General features: G+C 36.1%; 1 protein-coding gene across 1 annotated transcript in view; it reads left to right on the forward strand.

The window, feature by feature from the left end:
- The window catches only part of bcr (BCR activator of RhoGEF and GTPase), an 85,798-nt gene that overhangs the window by 60,316 nt on the left and 10,740 nt on the right, over positions 1-14,742 (forward strand). The window contains exons 7-16 of the mRNA XM_088434903.1: positions 4,651-4,758; positions 5,539-5,599; positions 5,697-5,749; positions 7,049-7,189; positions 12,526-12,647; positions 12,739-12,904; positions 12,980-13,099; positions 13,824-13,899; positions 13,987-14,091; positions 14,224-14,298. Of these exons, the coding sequence (XP_088291029.1) occupies positions 4,651-4,758; positions 5,539-5,599; positions 5,697-5,749; positions 7,049-7,189; positions 12,526-12,647; positions 12,739-12,904; positions 12,980-13,099; positions 13,824-13,899; positions 13,987-14,091; positions 14,224-14,298 (1,027 nt within the window). The remainder of the gene's footprint in view (positions 1-4,650; positions 4,759-5,538; positions 5,600-5,696; positions 5,750-7,048; positions 7,190-12,525; positions 12,648-12,738; positions 12,905-12,979; positions 13,100-13,823; positions 13,900-13,986; positions 14,092-14,223; positions 14,299-14,742) is intronic.

The raw sequence follows: 14,742 nt of genomic DNA on the forward strand, positions 1-14,742 counted from the left end.
ATGTCACGAACATTTTTGTTTTACGATTTTTCTCAAAATGGGGGTTCAAAATAAGATTTTGAACTCCTGCTGTCGACACATTGTTTCTCGGTGTACAGTCTAACAAAAAAAAAGGACGGAAAAATGAAAATTTCATCTCGTGGTGCCTGTACCCATTTATGAATACGCAGATGACCTTAAGGAAAAGGCTTTATTTTTGCCATCTCAAATCGAACTGCTATAAAATAAGGATTGGCATCATTTTTTTTTTTTTTCCGGCACTGTGATTCACTTGATTTTTTATTTTTTTTTCAGTTCTTGACTAATCTGTAACCTGTATAAACGCTAGAAAAAAGTAGTTCCCAGTTGTTGATTTACATAATATTAAAAAGCACTGTAATTCATGTGATTATTTTTTTCAGTTTTAGACTAACTTGTAACCTATATCAACGCTGTAAAAAAGTAGTTAACAGTTGTTGATTTTTATAGATAACAATTTTCATGGATAATAATCTAATTTAGAGCAGGCGCGGCAATTCAGGGGGTGCGAAAGGTTTTCTCTTTTTTTCTCAATTTTACCGTTTTACTTGTGACATAATTATTCGTAAGATTTCAAGCTCCACGGCCATACATACCGTATTTTCCGCACTATAAGGCACACCTACAGTAAAAGCCTTATTTTTTTTTTAAAAGCTGGTGGTGCGCCTTATAATCAGGTGCGCCTTATGTATGGATCAATGTTGAGATTGGGATTCGTAGATGGGGACTCGATGGTTGCTCATATTGACATGAGTTATTATGCTATTGAGAATTTAGTTATTATTTGAGTTATTATTGTTATTGTTTTGAGTTTTACTATATTGTGATTGAAAAAGTTTTAAAATATGTCATTAATTGAGGGTGCGCCTTATAATCCGCTGCGCCTTATATATGGAAAAGGTTTTAAAATATGTCATTAATTTTGGGTGCGTCTTATAATCCGGTGCGCCTTATAGTGCGGAAAATACGGTAAACGTGTTTACCCTCAATGTACACATTAGTTCGCCCATGTACTTCCCAGCATGCATTTAGAGTACTTACACAGCTTCTTCTCGGCTCATTTGCCTATTTCACCATAAAATAAGCATTAAAATCTACACGACTGTGGACGTATTAGCGGATAAGATTAGATGAGAGCAGAAGAAGCGGGGAACGTAGGCGGAGATTTTAAGGGGAGTCATCGCCAGCCGAGTAAGGATGGCAAGTGGATTTAAGGGCTTGTGGCTTTGACAGGCTTAGGAATCATGAAACATCAGAACCAGGAGGAGGAAGAGGCAAAGCGTCGCTGACAGGTCATGAGCGCGGGTGTCAAAGGCACGTGTTTGAAGGCTGAAAATAGGGTTACACTGCTCCGCTGGGGATACGCTTCATGAAGCTTAAACCCGACTGAGTGGAGCAGGAACCTTGCACGGCGGATGTTAAGTTTTTTTCTTAATGTTGTTCGGCTTTGGAAAAGTAGTGACAAAATGGCCACCTCTTGAGATATTTTGCCACGCAATTCAAATTCCACCAAGGCAACTTTTACAGTGGTACCTCTACTTAAGAACGTCTCTTGGTACGAAAAATTCAGGTTGAGAAACGCCTCCTTGGGAAAGCGTTGTCTCTTGTTACGAAAGAAAATTGGATACAAAAGGCGAAATTTGTTGGAGTGGCACTCCAAATTTACATAAAAACACATTTATACCACTTAACGACGTTAGCGTCTTTAGCATGCTAGCAAGAGGGCTGGACAATGTCACACAGGAAGCACTTCACATGACCACAAACTAAAATTAAGTGAACTTACATGCTCAAAATGATCAAAAGAATAAATATTGCTACTGTGGACTTGTAAAATGATGCCTAGAAGGAAATGTAAAATATAAATGTACAAATAAAACGACCTAAAAAGGTGTCTTTATTCACCAACAACACACCAGCGCAAGGCAAACAAATAAACTGCATTTATGTTTTCAACTGCCACAATTAACATGATTCATTTAAAGGGTTTAAGAGCATTTTTTGAAGCCAAGCTTCCACTTTAACTCATTCAATGCCAGTGATGTATTTTCATGTTTTTTTTGAAGAGTCCAAACATTCTACCCCAGATACTTTAGTATCGATTTAATAATGTTGTTAGTACTTAAGTATCAATGTAATACTTAGATATCTGGGATTTAATGTCCAAACTCTTAAAAAAAACGTGAAAGTACATACCTGGCATTGAATGAGTTAACTAGTGGTATAGTCAACTTCATGTATTGGTCATATTTTTAAGGAATTTAAAATTCATGGTTCAAATGTTTCTTATGAGCAAACAACTCCACCTTAAAATTCTAGCTGTTAGTCACAAAAAAATGCCAGCCTTGATGGTGACACCGAGGCCACAATATATATATTTTTTTTAAATATGGCCACCAGACAGTTTGGCGCTCTCCTCTCCACAGTGAAATTGTCACTTGTGTGACCCTGAGACAAAGCATCATAAATTTCCCTCTTGCTTCTTTTAAAGTGATGTATGATTGTTGTGCTAAATTTTACCAGCCTCCAGAGCAAAAATCGTAGCAATCAGTGGGATCTCTTTTTTTATTGTTTATGACCATATGATTTCATTTATATTGTCTTTTGTCTTTAAACAAACAGAGGAGAATATATACCAGTACTATAGTTAAAAGACGTTGCCCCAAATCATATTTTCATACACTTACAGTTTGAACCTTTTAACCATTCTAACCATTTTATTTTGCTCGCTTATTAAATTATATGAAAAAAATGGCAAAATATGTGAAGAATGAAGTTATTACTATTTAAAGGAATTTCTTAATTAAAACGAGAAAATCAGGCACATGACATTTTCCTAGTACTTTTGGCATTGATGACAACATAATTGACTGATCTACCCACTCGCTAACGAAATGAGTGCAAACGTTGTGAAGAAAACTTGTGACCACACATTCCCGCCTAAATCAATTGTTCACACGTTGCCGTGACGGCGGACTCTGGTTACATTTCGGGTCAAGCCTAAAAAAAATAGTGAGAGATAAAAAAAAAAAAAAAAAATATATATATATATATATATATATATATATATATATATATATATATATATATATATATATATATATATATATATATATATATATATATTTAGTCAATTTTTTAGTCAATTCTCCCACTTAAAAAATTGAGAAAGGCCTCATCATACTGTAGGTACACTTCAACTATGAGAGACAAAATGAGAAAAAAAATTCCTGAGACTAACATTGTTTGATTTTTAATGATTTAATCGGTAAATTCATCAGTAAAATAAGTCTTTGGTCACCGACAAACAAGCGAAATTTCCTGCTTTCACAGACTGGTAACTTCTTCTTTAAGAAGCTCCTCTGTCCTCCACTCGTTACCTGTTCAGGGCATCAGCAAGGGCATTTAAGAAAAAAAAAAAAAAAAAATATATATATATATATATATATATATATATATATATATATATATATATATATATATATATATGGGATATTTTTTGACCAGTCACAGAACCCACTAAAATAAACAGTCTCTAAAAAAAAAAAGAGCCTGAATGCTTCGTGAGTGTGCACTTCCTGCAGATTATTCGCCCAAACTGTCGTCTCTTTTTGCATCCTGCCATTTCCGCGATTACTCCCATTTTATGCACAGTCATGTTTTAATCGCAAGCAAATACCTACGCTGGGCGCAGCGGTCCAGCTAACGAACTGAATCGGAAAAAAATCCCAGCTCATTTCCAGCCCAAATTCGACAATTAGTTCAATTATGTAGGTCGATACACTCAAGTAGGTTTCTGTGGGATTCCAGTTCTGGAATAAAGACGGTTTTAGTGTCTCATATTGCCTTTTGTCCTGCACGATTGATTGTCCTTTTGTTGGCTTTTGAGATTAATTTCATTTCCCTTAATGTGCTTTACTAGCTTCAGTCACACGCTCTTGTAAGTCGCTATGACAATGGACACCCGGTGAGGTTGCCGTGGTGACATGCTTTTGTTGCGCATACCTAAGAAATTGCAATTAGGATAATAGGAATAGGATAGTGTGATTTTTTTTTTTTTTTTTTTTTGGACATATGATCAACAATGTCTATTTTTTTTTTTTTGTTTTGCCAGTAACCCTCATTTTGAGAAAAACATGAACTAAACCTTTGGGTGTAATATCTCACACTTCAAAACAGTGAATTTCATCGAAAATTGCATAAAAAAAAATGAACCAACTGTCGTCATGGTTTTTCATCCTTTTCTCGCTCCCCTGTAAAATTTGCATTTTCACCAAGTGCTCCCCCTCCTATTGGACCATATCTAAGAGTAAATGTTGTATTGTATCTTTTTATACGGTAAGATACTTTTGAGTGCCTTAAAAAAAGCGTTTGTCGCAGCTGTAACAGATTAACTTTGTTTTGCTTCATTTCTATGAGGAAAGATGATTTGAGATCAATTCATATCCCACTGCAGCACTCAAGCTGTGGTCTCATTATCTTATCATGGACATTTTGCGTGTTTTATGCAATTTTCAATTTGTCCAGCATATATTAAGTGTATTTTTGGAGGCTACATCCCAGGTCCACATGATTTAATGTTCTCTCGAAAACAAAAGCTGTACCTAACTTACCTGCTCTTGTCTGTTTCAGGCCAGCCAGTTAGGAGTTTACCGAGCGTTTGTGGACAACTACGAGCTGGCGGTGGAGACGGCCGAAAAGTGTTGCCAAGCCAACATACAATTTTCCGAAATCTCGGAGGTATGAGTCACTTTTCAAGCTGGTTTTAAAGCTGACGTTTATGTGCGATAAATCGAATTCATTTGATGACCATATTCTCTGCACTATTAGGCGCACCTTCAATGAATAATCCATTTTAAAACTGTTTTCATATGTAGGGCGCATAGAATAGAAGCTGCAGTTGTCACTGGTGTTGCGTTATGCATCCACTAGATGGAGCTAAACTAAAGGGAATGTCAACAAAACTATCAGATAGATCAGTCAAACTTTTCAATCAGAAATCATAAATAAAGATGATTTGTGGAAAGTACTATGTGAAGAATGGGGGGAAAAATACGTCTTTACAATATTAAAAGACTGTTTGGATCAATCCCAAGAAGAATGAAGAGTTTCAAAAAATAATTATGATGCAATGAAATATTAAACAAGATTTTTTGTAAATCAAATTGCAAAGAAAAAACGTCAGATATATTGTTTTGTTGATTTAAATAGTTTCTTGATTTATTTTATTTATTTATTTTAAACTGCGCTTTCTTCAGAGGAAAAAATATATATATATATATATATATATATATATATATATATATATATATATATATATATATATATATATATATATATATATATATATATATATATATATATATATATATATATATATAATATACATACACTGGATTGAATGTCTGCACTCATTAAATAAAAAATAAAATAACACAAAAATACGCCTTTGGGCTTGAATGGGTTACTGTTAGTTCCTTGTCATTCTGTGTGTTTGACTTCTTTGTTATTTCCAAACAGAATTTAAAGGTGAGAAGCCCCAAGGACTGCAAGGAGCCGACAGCAAAGAATTCCCTCGAGGGTTAGTTATCCTTATTTCCTGTGTTTGACTCATCGTATCGAGTTAAATATGGATTCAAAAGTTTAAACGTCTGCTTTTTTTTAAATATTTTCTGCAGCTTTGCTTTACAAACCTGTGGACAGAGTGACACGTAGCACACTGGTGCTTCATGTAAGTAAATCGGGGTCCGCCCACACGGATGATGACGTATTAATTTCTCCGTAAATCAAATGAAAGTAAATGAACGCGATTAAATAATTGCTTGTTCGCCTTGTCATCATCTCCATAAAACCTCGGAGAAATTATTGAGCATAACAGTTAATTACTCCAATGTCAGATTAAATAATAAATAGCTTCTTGTCACGTTTAATGGATGCGTTGCTCAGATTTATGTCTTGGAGGTCTAACAGAGAAATTTGTAAACGTTTGGGTTTGAAACACTTTGAGTGCCATTTACATAAAATGACGTCAATGGAAACACTACCATCGGTATCATTTGCGGTCATTTGGTCATCATCAAATGGACTAGCTGGTTCTATATATTTTTCGAGTGATTAACAGTTTTTGTTTGTGTATCAAACAAGGTATAGCTCTTATAATGAACTACATTATATGATTTTTATGGTCTGTCAGAATATTTGTCATCGGCTGACAATATTTCTCGTTTTTGGGAGATGGCTGGCATTAAAACTGTTAGCAGTGTTGGCAATCACTCATAGTTCGACTCACGTTACATGAGGAGGAGGATTATTTCGGACCTAGAAGTAGATAGAAGCGGAAATCTGGAATGTTTCTACACACAAAAAATACAACGTTTTGCACAACTTCAAAAATTAGACTCGGAAACTAGACTCGGAAAACTAACGACGGAAAACGTGTGATTCCTGCTGATATCAAATTGATCTCGGTAGCGGATAGTAAGCTAATTTGAGACTAGTGCTCTCTGTTATCTTTTAAATGTCTCAGATGGACAGTGTGTCTTTTTTATATGTATTAAATAAGGTATAGCTGTTATAATGAACTACATTATATGATTCCTATGATCTGTTAGAATATTTGTAATTGGCTGACCATTTTTCTCTTTTTTGAGAGATGGCATTAAAACTGTTAGCAATGTTGGCAATCACTCATAAGTTGATTGACGTTATTTGAGGATGAGGATTTTTTTGGACCTAGAAGTAGATAGTACACGTAAGCGGAAATATAGAATGTTTCTATGCACCAAAAATACAACGTTTACCGCAACTTGAAAAATTAGACTTGGAAACTAGACTCGGAAATTTAACTAGGCGGAAAACTCGTGCTTCCTGCTGATATCACAGTGTGACTCGGAAACTAGACTCGGAAAACTAACTAGACGGAAAACTCGTGATTCCTGCCGATATCAAATTGATATCGTAGCGGATAGTACGCTAATTTGAGACGAGTGCTCTCTGTTATTTTTTTAAACGTCAACTTCTCTGCACTCAGGACCTGCTCAAGCACACGCCCACAGGTCACCCAGACCACCCGCTTCTCCAGGACGCACTGCGCATCTCCCAAAATTTCCTTTCCAGCATCAACGAGGAATCCACGCCCCGACGCCAGCTAATGACGGTCAAGAAGGGAGAGGTGAGCTATTGCAAAGCTAACGCGTTAGCTCGTTTTCCTATCCAAGCTGTTTCAACCTATTTTCAAACCAAGAGCACCACCTAGAGGAGTCTAAAAATACCATGAGAAATATTTTTTCAGCATTTTCGGAGGAAAACCGACTTCGGTGCGGTGTCACTGGTTTATTTTACGAACAGATCAGTATTTAATAGGTTTTCGCGCATTTTTGACGGATTCCAATTGAAATCCTTTCCTTCAATTACGTGCAACACGATGATGTCACGACCCCGCCCTCAAATGGCCTTGAAGCGTACCGTCAAAACCAGCGGCAGCTAGCTTGTCGCCAATCTGCAGCCTAGAGCCGAGCTCATGCCCATATATGGTCACGCTGCGCTCGGCTGCGCGAAGGAGAGGGGGGCTCATCCTCCATTGGCCTATTGTGGTTTCCCGAGCGCTTATATTTTCGCACCCCCCGCCGCGCTGTCTGTCATCCCCGGAGATGACTTGACGCGCACGATTGGACGCTTCTTGATTGAAAGCTTTCGTGACACGGCCGTACATAATGTCGGTAATGAGCCGCCGAGCCGCCGCTCCGACGGGCCGATGCCGAGTTAATTATTCATAAATGGAGGGTGGGAGCTTGCCGATGAGGAAAAAAAAAAAAAAATGCCTGCTGGCCCCTCCCACTACTTACACACCACAAAGACACACTTTCTTACTCGGTGTCGCCCCTGGAAAACACCGGCTGCCCCGCCCCCTTGCGTATTCCTACCGGACTCACTTCCATCCAAGTCTGTCCACACCAAGCACACCAGGCATCAAATATTTATGATAGATACATGAAAGCTGCACATGGAAATCAATGGCGCTCATTATATCGCTACTCACTATATTTTGAGTACAGTGTTTGATACGCCCGAGGTCACTGGAGGTTATACCGGCGCCAATTATTGGACATTTTGAAGCCGATGGGGAGTTTACAATAAGACGAGCACGGTGCTTGACAAGGAAAAATGAGGGCTTTACCACCAAGAATTCTTTTATCGGGAGGTCCTCGATGACAAAATATGATCAGAAAGTCAGGATGTATATCGTGGAAAGACAGTCTGGAATGAGGTAGAAGTTAAAAATACTAAGGAGCTGAAATTTTCAGCAGATGGTTAAAACAGAAAAGATGTCAAAATGCAACGATTCTGACATTTCTATGTGATTGCATCTGGGTGAGCGAGATTTTGTGTACCAAAATAGTTATTGTCCAAATTTTGGACCATATAAAACCATTATAATTACAATTTTTGACATGCATTTTAATGGGATTCATGGCATTGATTTTCCTGCGATTTTGGCACCATTCCGTTGAGCGGAGGTCAAACTATGTCAGCAAAAAGAAAATTCTTTGACTTGTGTTTAACCTCGAGACAGTAGGTGGCAGTAGAGACCAGTTAATGGCTGTTTTACTGTGCCGTCATCACATCACAGACTGCAAAAACAGACCATTCCATTTTTCAATTTTTTCAGAGCATTTACAAGATTAGGAAAAAAATGTCTTTAATTATTTAATTTGCAAAGATTGCGCACAAGGGTTTATATTCATTATTCTCACCAAAATTCCAAATGTGGAATCAGACTTTATTCTCAGAATTGTCTTTATCAGAAGTCTCGAATTCTGGCTTTATCCTCAGTCCTTTAAGGCAGAGGTCCCCAACCAGCGGTCCGCGGCCCGGTACTGGTCCGTGGATCAACTGGTTCCGGGCCGCAGCCGAAAAAATGTTTTGGATGTGATTTAGTTTAACAGTTCATTTGTTTGTGCTTTGTTTGGCTTGATCTTTGTTTTTTGGCGCCTCTTCTGGCCGCTGTTGATATTACATTGTGAGAAGGATGATGTGGTTTTGAGAGCAGTTAGTTGGTGACGCTGAAGATTCTGAGAATCTTCAGAATTGTACTTAAGTCACTTTGAAGATATTATGTAGTAGCAGCTAACCAGTCATTTGTTAGGGCATCCCGGAGCAGACAAGTGCATGAGTGCCCCCCAGAGACCCTTGGCCTGACCATATTGGAACCCCCCCCCCCTCCCCCCCCCCCCTCCTCCCCCCACACACACACCCTTAAGCAGATGCCACTTGATTAAAATGCAAACAATGTCAGCTTTGTTTGCCTTTAAAGTCACAGCCCTCCAATTTTTCGGTACACCCAAGTCACAATCAAACCTGATCGTGTCGTTTTCAGTACTAACAAATTGAAATAACGTTTTTCAAATAAAAGGATAGAAATGAAATTGCTGAATTAATCGACTATTAAAATAATCATTAGTTGCAGCCCTAATGAAAAGTATACTAATAAATTCGTAACTAACGAAATGGTCATGCACTTACATCCCAACTGTACACAGACTGGCTCTATTATGTCATGAACACGTGCACCCACTCACAGTCCAGCTTGTGTAAACACTTGGGTGCAGAGATGCCCCTGTAAGCGTGCGTTGGGTTCTAAAAATACATGTGGATTTTGTAAATTCATGCGATTACTCGCGTACACGTTCTCGGCGAGGCCGCTCCAGGAGACGTCAATATTTAATCTGCACTCTGCACCGCCGTGCTCTCTCAGTACACACTGTCCACATTCATATATATATATATATATATATATATATATATATATTTTTTTTTTTTTTTTTTTTTTTAAATATATATATATTTTTTTTTTAATTTATCTATATATATATATATATATATATATAATTTTTTAAAATATATATATATATATATATATATATATAAATATATAAATATAAATAAATACATATATATAATTTTTTTAAAATATATATATATTTTTTAATATTATTTATATATATATATATATATATATATATATATGTATATATATATATATATATATATATGTATATTTATTTATATAAATTTATATATATATTTATATATATATATATATATATATATATATATATGTATATTTATTTATATAAATTTATATATATATTTATATATATATATATATATATATATATATATATATATATATATATATGTATATATGTATATATATGTATATTTATTTATATAAATTTATATATATATTTATGTATATATGTATATATATATGTATATTTATTTATATAAATTTATATATATATTTATATATATATATATATATATATATATGTATATTTATTTATATAAATTTATATATATATATATATATATATATATATATATATATATATATATTACATTCAGTCACTGCTAATGGACAGAAAATTAAACTATGAGGGTAAATAATCTGCAGAACTTGAAGGGAGTGAGACATTTATTGAATGAATGAAAGTGTTATTGTTTTGAATTCATTATTTTTAGGATCAAGTTGTCAGGAAGCTGGAAGGCATCTCAACGCCGACCAGTGCCAAGTTTGATATTTTTGATCGCGAGCCAAGTGCTCAAGAGTTATTGCTCACGCTCATTTATGGCGTTTGTTGCAGTAAATTTTTTATTTGTTTTTGTACAATCTGTCAAATGAATCGCCAGGCACTGGATGGAGATTTATTTTTGATAGATTTAATTAAAACGTCTTAATTTTTTTGTCTGTCAATGCTACATTCGCATTATGGAGGGATTTGCACTGAGGCATGATGGGTAATTGTTTTCCACAGATCATATGTTTCAGTGATTTCTGAATATTTACACAACCTAAATAAATAAAGATAGATACATCAAAGATTCATCTTTGGCGTATTGGCAAATTTAAAGATGAATGGCCTTAGTCATTTATTTTCTTTAACAGACTTAAATACCTGCAAATAATCATTTAGCCTTTGCTGTATTTGAGGCTACTTTTAAATACTGGCTGCAACCTTTAATTAGGACCATCTTTAAATAAAAAGTTGAAAATAACAGCAAAATAAATAGTGTCCAATGCGGAGTGTTCTCGATCTTAGTTTGGCAAAGAACTTGCTACATTAGCACAACTGTTGCTAGCATTAGCTGCGGCAGCAGTCGCAGCTGGATGCTTTGCATTTATGCGCTAGGCTAAACTTGAGCTACTTCTGTGGGAAACAAATCACTCTCCTTTTATCAAAGTTACCAATGAGATGTCATCAGACCAACAACCTTCATAAGCTCTTCCATTTTCATGTCTTCCTCCCGCCCACAACAGGAGCCAATCAGGTTGTGTCATACACAATGACAGCCAATCAGTGTCTACAATTATTATTGGAGTTATTTTGACACCCAGATAATAAAAAAAACTCAGTTCTAGAATTCTTTGCAGGCTTTAGCGCTAACGCTAATGGTACGCACATATAATATGTTGGTGTGAAAACATAAGGAATCCTGTTGATATTTTTAAGTGTCCGTCATCGCGGAGATTTATATCAGATTCGACTTCTGATCTTTTTATTTGAAAGCAATTATCAAAGCCTATTGCTTTCCAATGATAGACGACAAAAGATGACACGCTGCGCCCAATGATTATGATGCTCATTGTCTTTGTCTCAGCCTACCTCCCATCTCCTCAGGCGGTAGCACTGCGGTGGACTTCTTTTGTCAGCTGTTTGCGTTTATTTAAAAAAAAAAAAAAAAATCAGACACTGTGTATGCTCTTCGGTATCTTCTGGAAGTGACAGTATGTGTTCTTGACGCAGGGGGTGGGCTGGGGTGGGGAGGGGGGTGGTGGGAGGATGCTAAGATGAAGATGATGATGTAACCTCTCCTGAAACATGTGTGATGTCATCTTTTGAGACCGGCTGAAAAACATCGAAAGAACTGTAACTTTGCTTGAACCTGGACATAAAAACAGGAGACAAAGATCAACATGTTTTGAATCAGCCTAGGTAAAAAAATAATTTCATTTAATCTTTGAATTCGTTTTGTACAGCCGCTTGACAGCGCTGAGAAAGCGCTCTAATGTCGACTTGTGTTTTTTGTCAAGCGTTTATCTTGACATCACCGCCCTCTTTTGATCAAGTTTAGTATTGCAGTCTCATTATATAGTCTGACATCAGTGAGACGGCCAGAATGTCCAAAACAATTCTGGGTCATTCGTCCCTCACCCCAAAATTGAATCACATCATTCATAGAACATTCATCAAGGAACTACATCATTTAAATTCCTAGCATTTGAAACATTTTAAGCTTCTGTACATAATAGAGAACATCTCTGTCTTTTTTTTTGTTGTTTCTTTGTTTCAAGTATCTCTATCTAACATGACACATGTTTGCAATAATAAATCAATAAGTTATACTTGTCGAATTTTTGCTTTTGATTCCTGTGTGAAGTAGGGGAAAAAAATGAGCTCAAGAGTATTATTTACCTGTAAGCGTCTCTTTGTTTAAAATCCGCAGAATCGCCAGCTACTGAAGGACAGCTTCATGGTGGAGCTGGTGGAGGGAGCCAGAAAATTGCGGCACGTCTTCCTCTTCACCGACCTGCTGCTCTGCGCCAAACTGAAAAAACAAATTGCGGGGTAAGGAGGAAAAAAAAACTGACAGATGTTCAAGGAAATATTCATCCAAGTCCACACAAAATATAACATATTTACGTGTTTAATCCTGCAGTAAAAACCAACAGTATGACAGCAAGTGGTACATCCCGTTAAGCGAGCTCACCTTCCAGGGACCAGAGGAGTCCGAACCCCTCACCATCCCCCAGGTGCCTGATGAAGAACTGGATGCCATGAAGGTGAAGATCTCACACCTGCGCAGTGAGATCCAAAGAGAAAAGGTAAACCAGGAAAAAAAAAACATGTAGAAAAATAGGGCATTTAGATAAAACTTTCACGTGTTCAATTCATTTCAGAGAGCCAACAAAGGGTCAAAGGTCATCGACCGCCTCAGGAAAAAGCTATCCGAGCAGGAGTCCCTGCTGCTCTTAACGTCTCCCAGCATGCACCTTAGACTCTACAATAAGAGTGGCAAGGTAAAGTCCTTTAATTTTGGCCTTTGCCATCAGTGGTGTTCCCCAGGGCTCAATCTTCATACCCCTCCTATTCATTTATAATTTAATCTTCTTGGACATCTTTCCCGTCTTAAAAAAAAAGAGTCATTGGCAAAAAGACAGAAAAAGATGAGTGTCTTTAAAAAAATTTAAAAGTTAAAAAGTTTCTCAATGGAAAAATAAAAATAAAAATGTGCTCACTTTGCAAAACAATGTTCAAGCATGGTATTAATTGGAATTCTTTGGCGTTCCATGTGAGAAAAAGAAAAATATTTACGTTTTTTTTAGAAAAAAATGCATGTAAGACTAAATATTACGACTATTTCACTATTATTTTTGTTTTTTTGATGATTATTCCATGTTAACTATAAGTAAATGTCTATTACATGCGTCATAGAAAATGTTTTTTGAAAAATTCGATTAATCGCGATTATGGAAAATTTGGCTAATGCTTAATTCAACAGCATGTATGTATGTATATACACACCCATATATATATATATATATATATATATATATATATATATATATATATATATATATATATATATTTTGGCTGTTAATTTGGTCATTTTGGATCTTTTTCAAAAACTTATATCAACTTGTGTTATTTTCAACACGGCGCTTATTCATTCATCTTCTTCAGACTCAACTTGATTAAGTTTGTTGTAATCGATGATGATCGATGAAATTTGTGGCATTTCAGAGCTACAGCTTCCTCATTTCATCCGACTACGAGCGTGCCGAGTGGAAGGAGCTCATCAAAGAGCAGCAGAAGAAATGTACGTTTTTCATTGAGCCAAACACAGCTTGGATCTGTACATGTTATCCTTCTGAATTTATTTTTGACCTTTTTTTTTTCGCTTAAGGTTTTAAAGCCGCTTCTTTAACTTCCATGGAGCTTCAAATGTTGACCAATTCGTGTGTCAAGCTCCAAACGGTCCATCACATCCCACTTAGCATCAATCAAGAAGGTGAGATTTTTAATTTCCATATGCAAGGCATATCAATAAAGAAAATAACAATCGTAAAGGCAAATACTTGATCCAATGCAGGGATATAATCTTTATCTGTTTATTGTATTTTTTCCCCGACTGATTTTCCAGAGGATGACGCCCCAGGTCTCTGCGGGTTCTTGAATGTAATCGTCCACTCTGCCTCCGGCCTCAAACAGAGCTTGAGTGAGTCACACAAGCAAAACCAAACAGATCGCACCAAATTAACGTTAAGTTCTCGCTAATTCACGTGAGCCTGGACTCGGGTTCGAAATAAACGCCGCCTTTAGCTCTTAGTCTGGTACATTTACCATCATTATTAAAGCGTCTTTACGGGCTGATTCTTTTTTTTTTTTTTCATTTTGAATAAATTGTGATAGCAATGTTGCAGTGCTCTGAGGTAACAAAGCTTCTGCAAAATAAATGCTACTTTGTGTAGCAGGAAACAGTCCATTGTTTGTTTCAAATTAAGAGCAAATGAATTGGAACATGTAGCAACATATTAATCAGTAGTGATACAGTGACTTCTTTACAACACATTGCATGCCTTCATTTTAAGGCATACAGCCCTTTTTTTTTTCTTTTTTCTTTTTTTTTTTTTTTTACCAGCCAATGCTTTGTGCTGTCTAG

This window comes from Hippichthys cyanospilos, chromosome 15 (genome assembly GCF_059441005.1).
Source record: "Hippichthys cyanospilos isolate Australia breed blue-spotted pipefish chromosome 15, RoL_Hcya_1.0, whole genome shotgun sequence".
Taxonomy (NCBI): Eukaryota; Metazoa; Chordata; class Actinopteri; order Syngnathiformes; family Syngnathidae; genus Hippichthys; species Hippichthys cyanospilos.